The sequence below is a fragment of the Ruditapes philippinarum genome, unplaced genomic scaffold (genome assembly GCF_026571515.1).
Source record: "Ruditapes philippinarum isolate M1 unplaced genomic scaffold, ASM2657151v2 ctg4644_1_1_1_1, whole genome shotgun sequence".
NCBI classification, from domain to species: Eukaryota; Metazoa; Mollusca; class Bivalvia; order Venerida; family Veneridae; genus Ruditapes; species Ruditapes philippinarum.
The window spans coordinates 31,024-39,335 of NW_026854215.1; the positions used below are offsets into that span (position 1 = coordinate 31,024).

The window sequence follows — 8,312 nt, forward strand, 5'->3', positions numbered from 1 at the left end:
TGATTAGTATTTAAGCAGTTTTTATAGTTTTATAGCAATTTGAACTTGTAACAGGAGACTTTTCAATGAAAACAGCCACTTTTCACAAAATGCTCATGAAGTAATGGGTAAATAGATTTAAATTGTCCTGATGAAGGTCATAAAGTGACCAAAACTAGTAGATTCCAATAAAATATTGTAAACTTGCCCTGATGTTGACATGTATTTCTCTTTACTTTGAACTTGAATTGGTAAATTTATAAATTTAGGTAGATTATGGTAATGAAAATTGGATTTTGGGAAATTCCTAAAATTAGGTAGATTTTTATAAAGAAAGTAAAGTCTTTGGTAGATTTCTAAAATTTGGTAGGTTTAGGTAACAAGTGGGCCATGATGGCCCTGAAATCACTCACCTGTATATAGGCCCCTGGGCCAAGGCCAATTTTAAACCAGGGGCTTTAATTTGAACAAACTTGGTAGACACCCATTAGATGATGTTACATGATAAATATCTAAGCTCTAGCTCTTTGGGGTTTTTATAAGAAGATTTTTTTAAGTTTTTACTATATACATATATGATAGCTAAAAAAAACCAGATTGACAGCAGAATTAAGGTGATTACAAAAGCTCACCTTGTGCTGTACAGTCTGAAAATGAGCTTTTTTGCTGTTCTAAACAAACCATCTAAGAATCTATAATTTTATGATATTTTCCTGATGATATTTTTCCAAAAAAAACACAAAAAAAAACAAAAAAACAAAAAAAACACCAAGGGACAAAGTTGAGCACAATTATTGATAGATAGAATCTTACATGATTACTGGACTTTTGTCGAGGTCAGGTAATTTAATTGTTGCTAGTTCCCAGCCTGCTGGAGGTGGTACCCTCAATATGTCCTTCACCTTAACTATATCACCAGTATCACAAGCACTGTACAAATCTACAATATATCATCATATATCTACATTTGATAAACATCTATATCTAAAATATCAAAATTGACATAAAATGATTTAAAATAATACATGTAAATAACAATGTACTAAGCAAAACTTTTCAAATGCATCAGTTTATTCAAGGACTGCTTCAACAATTTTGGTTATAGTCCTTTTATATTCTTTAGGAATTACCTAAATTTGCTCATGTTTGAAACTTTGTTTAACTTATTAAAGTTGACAGGGAGTCTCTATGTATTTGATTTGTTTTATTTTACCATTGTTCAAAGTAGCAAGACTAATCAACACACTGAGAATTTTGTCAACATATCAATTGTAATTAAAATATCAACATTACTGGGATTCTTTAAATTACCAGACAAAATATGATGTTTTTGCTGTAACTTTTATTTAAAACCATAAAAAATGATGGAATTTTACCCAGTTGATTTTGGGTTCTTCATACACATAAAGGTTACCTTATCAAACAATTTGATCATAAAAATGTGTCTACAAAGTGGGGCATTATAAGAAAAAAAATTGTGTATAAACTCAATTTACCAGACAATGTGTTTCAAAATATTTTAAAATTAATCTTTCAATAATCAGCAAGGAAAGTTACTCGATGTTAAATATTGGAAAACTCCAAGATGTTATTAAAAATAGACAAGGCAGCCATGCTGTTGTTATGAAGCGGCTTATGTATGGGGTGTAATTGAAATTAACACTCAATTAACCTATTGATTCTTCATTAATCATTAGACATATGTAAAATTCAAAATTTTGTTCATGCAGTTTTCTTTTGGTCATCATGAAGCCTGTAAGAGCCAGACAATTTATTCAATTTTAATTTGCCCTTGGTTTGAAAAATTGGCCTTGACCCATTTCCTAATACATGTATGGTTTTTAATTTGCTTTTCTTTGTAAAAGAAATACAAAATAAGAAAACAAAATACTGTTTGAACTAAATTTAAAAATATTTTTTATCATTAAAATAAATATGTAACGATTGTCTACTGAGATTACGCAGAGAAAATGTAAAAGTAAAATCCTACCGTATTTAAAATAACCAATTAAGGGCCTCAATATTCGGGCATGTGCAGGACAGATTATTCCCCCGCATGACCAGGGAATGTATGTAAGTAAACAATAAAGAACTGAATCAACAATATTTACCCTGAGAGTAGTTTTGTTGTTATTTACTTTGAAATGAAGTGTGTGCGATTAAGACCAGATGACTTGTGAATCAAAATAAAGCGCTATTTGACAGGAATAGATTTTCTGATTGTCAGGTAAATATGTAGGATCCCAGTATAGTTTAGGTTGAACAAACAATACAATAAAAACAAATTATTATCAAAGTATTGCAAGCAACACATAAGTCCCCTATGGGTTAGAACCCCAGCAATTCTAGATTATTCTACCTCATGTGTTTTGCCTGTTCAAAATATCATATATGCTTCATAAAACAGTTTTAGTTATACCAGTAGGTAACATGATATATGGGAGAATACAGCCTGAATGAGATGAATATTACCTGACATGCTAGCATTTTCAGCTTATAAAATTGTCAGATTAATAAGCCAAAGTGAATTTCACAATATGAAGCATTTTCTAAATTAAAATTTGTTAGAAATATATGACATATATTTCATATGTATAAAATATGACATGAACATCACCTGCCACAACTCTCATTGCATTCTGTTTTCTTCTTTCTGTAACAAAAATCAGCAACAATAATTAACATAAGAAAAAAAAAATGAAATTTACATCCCTATTTGTATCTAAGGTGTGTACTATACCCCAGTAAACTATCCCTATCAGTTTAAGTATTAGGATATTTATCTGATTCTTTATAAAACCTTAAATTTTACTGTCTATTTTAAGAGACAATCTTAAGTATAATGTATTATATTAGATATCACACTGGCAGATACTTCAAGTTTTCTTTGAAAGGCTGTAAAATATACAAAAACATCACTGTGTAACATAACAATATATGAACAAAAATTAGATGTGTGTAAAATTTATGCTACTTTGTTGAACTGACTTACCATCTTCCTGTTCAAATATTTCAACATATTCCTTCATTCCAATACTTTTAGCAAGATTGATAGGGGTCATTCCTGTCTCATCTACCCGATTCAGATCTGCCCCATACTGTAGTAACAGTTTTATGGCCTCCATCTTACATTCCAACAACGCTTGATGCAAAGGTGTCTGTAAATACAAACAATATTGATTCACAAAATTTAGTGTTTTCAAACTCTCATCTATTACATGTATTTATCAAACTAAAAACATAAAGAGACAACAACAAAAAATCCAATCTATCTCAAACTCTTTTAAATTTGCTCTAAACTCTGTTTCTTTCTAAGAGCTATAACTTTTTGTATAGAAACATAATAATATGTCTATAAACAATTCAAATTATTTGAATATTAAAATAATATAATTCATTTAAGAAAAGATTCTATGCTGTAAGTATTAGTCGTCCGCTTTATTGCTTTGGCAGCTTGATTAATGAATAGTCTGCTACATTTTCAATTTTTGTTGGTTAGCATTTTACCTGGTTACACTCAATGGCTTTTTTTCAATAGTTTTCTAGTTGAGCATATCATGCACTTGATATGGTATATATAAGGCTAAACTGATGCAGTATAATCACTCTTTACACATCCACAGATCAACTAGAATTTATTCTGCTATTTTCATTGAAAGATTTGCCAGTTGGCAGCGGAAGGGAATGTCCACAAAGATTTTTGCGAAGCCACAGTAGGCAGTCTGGAATAGAAGGGTATCAACAACCTCGCAATAGAGGGAGGAAACATATGACAGATGATCCCCTGGAAGATTTGGTGGACGAGTGTTGCAAACACATGCTGGTCAGTCAACACCAGATTTTGAGCAGATAATAAGGGCCTCTAATATTATCCTACAAAATGCGGGTGATAATGTTAATTCAGTTGTAACAAGTTGTAGATGGTTTCTTTGCACTGCACATTTACTCAATGCTACTATGTTTAAAGTTCCAGATTTATGTCCTGGACAAGAAAAGCGGATGGACAGACAAACGGACAAAGCAGCAACTATATGCTCTTCTTTCGAGGACTTGCACAAGAAAGAAAAAAAAGAGGGCCATAATGGCCCTTATATCGCTCACCTGATTCTGAAGACTTGATCCACTTTATTTGGGTTGAGTGACCTACTTTTTAACCTTAGATGACACAAATTAGAACTAGACCTACAAATCAAACCTACAACAAAGCAGAAGCCCTTAGAGAGTTTAACAAGGTTTTTCCATAAATGGGCAGTATGACCTCGTTTTCAACCCCAGGTGACCCATATTCGAACTTGACCTAGAAATCATCAAAACAACCTGTCTGACCAATTTCCAGGGTATTTGGATCAACAGTAGCCACTAGAGTGTTAACAAAAAATTTCTATTTTTAGCTCCTCTGACCTAGTATTTCATCCGTGATGACCCATTTTTGAACTCATCGGAGCAATTGTTAAATGTGGACGGACGATGGACATTCAACGATCCTAAAAGCTCACCCTGAGATGAAATGTTACAGAGAGAAACATGATCTTAAAACAAAATGAACATACCATGTTACGAACTCTTTCTCCACCAGCAATACTAGGGTCAGCTGAAACATAGGATATTACATTATATATCTTAAATTTGAATGTTTAAAATGTTATAAAACTGTTTCCAAAGTAAGACCATAAACTGTACCAATACTAGGGTCAGCTGAAACATAGGATATTACATTATATATCTTAAATTTGAATGTTTAAAATGTTATAAAACTGTTTCCAAAGTAAGACCATAAACTGTACCAATACTAGGGTCAGCTGAAACATAGGATATTACATTATATATCTTAAATTTGAATGTTTAAAATGTTATAAAACTGTTTCCAAAGTAAGACCATAAACTGTACCAATACTAGGGTCAGCTGAAACATAGGATATTACATTATATATCTTAAATTTGAATGTTTAAAATGTTATAAAACTGTTTCCAAAGTAAGACCATAAACTGTACATCTGATTTTTACCTGAATGTGTCACAGGATATAAAAAAAGATATGCAACCTTTGTATTTCTTGACTTATTTTACATATGGATGAATTTATAACAAAACAAAAATACATTCAACCAAACTTCTATTATGCAAAGTGGACTTATAGATTTAAACAATATCACTTTTACAGACCTCCATGCTGAAGAAGTATCTCTAAACACTTAATACTGTTATTGGAGACTGCAGTATACACTGGTGTGCGACCACATCTGTCACGGGCATTTATGTTTCTCCGTTCCTCTCCTTGTAGAATGTCTAACATAGCATCATGGCGGTCAAATATGGCATACTGATGAAGCCTCTGACCAGGCCACTCATCACCCATATTGTCAGTAAAACAAACTTATTTAGCCTTCTTTCATGAATTTGTATGTCTGGAAATAAAAAATAAAACTACTGAAACATGACTGATTACATGATGAAGTTGATAATATTATAAATTAAGGGTGTAACAAGTCTTAATATACTAATACATGTTTTATCCTTTAATATTGACTTAAACATTTAAGATGAAGACAATTAAACAAACAAAGTCAAGACAAAACATGAGTTTTATTGTTTAGTTTTATAATTTGTCCTGTAACTCTTTCTTCAAAAAAAACTAAAGCTTGAAAAACAAGAACGTGTTTGTTAAACACAAATGCCCCCGGCTCAGATTCTTGTCAGTAACAATATTTAAAATAAAGGCTGTATGGGCAAAAGTGTAAAAAATCTATTTTTAGCACTGGTGACCTTGACCCAACTGACCCCTAACTCCATCCAAAGGAAGAATATCATGCAACTTATTTTCCTACCAAATATGAAATAAATCAGTCAATATATAAAGGCTGTATGGGCAAAAGTGTAAAAATCTATTTTTAGCACTGTTGACCTTGACCCAACTGACCCCTAACTGCATCCAAAGGAAGAATACCATGTAAGTTATCTTCCTACCAATTATTTACAAATCTGTCAATAAATAAAGGCTGTATGAGCAAAAGTGTAAAAAACTATTTTTAGCACTGGTGACCTTGACCCAACTGACCCCTACCCCTGCTAAACAAGAATACCTCAATTTTATGTTCCTACAAAATATACAAGACATCTGTCGATAGATTAAGGTTAATACACCTGTAAAAGTGTAAAAAATCTATTTTTGACATTGGTGACCTTGACCCAAATGACCCCTTACTAAAGGAAAAGGAAGAGGACCTCCCTTGGTATGACTATTATAAACATGAAAGACATTAACTTAAAAATAAAGGCTGTATGAGCAAAAATGTTTAGATTCATTTTTTTACACAAGTGACCTTGACGTTGACCTAGAGACGCCTAACGCCACAAAAAATTAGAGGACGGTTAAAGGTATCCACCTACCAAATATGAAAGATATCATTAAATAAATTAAGTAATCAGGTGTAATTTTTTGATAAATCCAACTTGGCGGAATAGGTTAACCAAACAAGGCCCTATTTTCAAAGTGATAAAAAGGGAAATTACTGGGAAAATGGATGGCACATTTATATAACTTGGCAATATCATGTACATTGTATTGATAAGTAAGTGTGAAAATTATTAAGCCATTAGTTCAGATAAAACATGAGATATTTCCAACTTGCCGGTTTAGGTTAACCATTATTCATTTTCTAAGTGCTGAAAAGGGCCATAACTTGGTGCAAATGGAAGCCATAGTTATGTTACTTGCCCAGATCATATACTTTGTATGGATTAGTAAGTGTGTAAATTATGAAGCCATTGGTACAGGTAGAACTTAAGAAAAATCCAACTTGCCGTTCAACCTCGTACGGACAGACGGACGGTTCAATTACTATATACCGGATTGCCCGGGGGCATAAAAATGAAGGGATTTCATGTTATACATACATAAATCACTTTAATAGGGTCAAGCTAGTCAAATATCTATGTAGAGTGTCTTTCTTTTTAGAAAATAATACAAGTGCTCAAACTACCTTGGTTGCAGGTAAAATACTGTATGCACCTACTACATATTCTTGCATAAATATAACACATGATAGTTTTATGTCTCAATTTTGCAAAACGAGTCATATAGAACTTGTACGTCTCATATCCATAATTGTCTGTTGCAACATGCACGCATATTTTGTTATATCAATCACATATTTAAATTCAGTCAAGTCAATTTGTTTTAATATTCAAAAATAAAATAAAACTTAAGTCACTTAGATAAAAAAATATATAATATGTATATATATAATATCACAAATTTAAGAAATTTCGTTTTGACATACTGTCTTATATAATGTTTTTGTGATATCTATGACATATCAATATTATCAAAATGTTTGAATTATTGTCCTTTATTCATTAAATTAAAAAGAATTATAACTTTTTCAAAAACAAATGTATTAATTCGGAAGATAATCAAATCATATAAAAGTATGTCAAACATATCCATTCTAAATAACCTTTTAAAAATAGGCACTGAACATTTAAATACGCAGAGCGTTCACTCCTTGCACATACCGAAATAGCTATCATGTTACAATTAATTCATGTGAGGCGAGTTTATTACAAAAGTTGATCATGTTTATAAACAAAACAGAGTCCATATGATTTTATAGGTACCTATATCTATATAAAAACAAACAAACAACTTTATGTAACTATGTAAAATATAATCTACGGTAGTGCAATAAGTACATCATAATCAAATACATGTACAATAAATATGATCCTTTTCATAAATGAGGATTTTTTCATTGCGTAAGTTGACCGCAGCACCAGGTTTTTAGTAATTTTTCGCATTGAAATGATTTTCTATTTTTTCACCTCACAAAATGAATTGTATGCATGTGCGTATCTGGCATATAGGCAGCTACGCCACTGGTAGGCTAATGTAAGATAATTTACGAAAATATTGTAAAATTCATTAAAATAATCATTTTCACCCAAATTATAAATCCTTGAGAACAATACCCTAAAAATGAAATAAATGCAACATTTAAATTTTATTATCATTTAAAATGAAACTTGAAAAATTTAACTTTTCTATTAAAACATTCTCAATTGATAAAAAGTGGGAGTGAAACCTTACAAGTTACAATTTATTTACAAAGTGGGAGTGAAACGTCTAGTCTTGGGAGTGAAATCACTTAATAGTGAAATATTTTGGCAGTGAAACGTCTGGCATTCTGTATTTGCTAGATATATACCGTTGGTAATCTTGAGTTGTAGTCAAAATCATGTGATTTCTGTCAAAACTAAAATACGTAAAATTTCCTATTTTCGTTTTGATGCAACTTAGGAACATATCCGAGACTTCCGAATATACGATTCTTCTT

General features: G+C 31.3%; 1 protein-coding gene across 1 annotated transcript in view; it reads right to left on the minus strand.

The window, feature by feature from the left end:
- The window catches only part of LOC132739458 (leucine-rich repeat serine/threonine-protein kinase 1-like), a 37,112-nt gene extending 28,802 nt beyond the window's left edge, over positions 1-8,310 (minus strand). The window contains exons 1-6 of the mRNA XM_060727177.1: positions 8,184-8,310; positions 5,143-5,384; positions 4,530-4,570; positions 2,972-3,137; positions 2,597-2,632; positions 793-919 (exon numbers count right to left, since the gene is read on the minus strand). Of these exons, the coding sequence (XP_060583160.1) occupies positions 793-919; positions 2,597-2,632; positions 2,972-3,137; positions 4,530-4,570; positions 5,143-5,335 (563 nt within the window). The 5' untranslated portion in view covers positions 5,336-5,384; positions 8,184-8,310. The remainder of the gene's footprint in view (positions 1-792; positions 920-2,596; positions 2,633-2,971; positions 3,138-4,529; positions 4,571-5,142; positions 5,385-8,183) is intronic.
- Between the last annotated feature and the right edge of the window lie 2 nt (positions 8,311-8,312).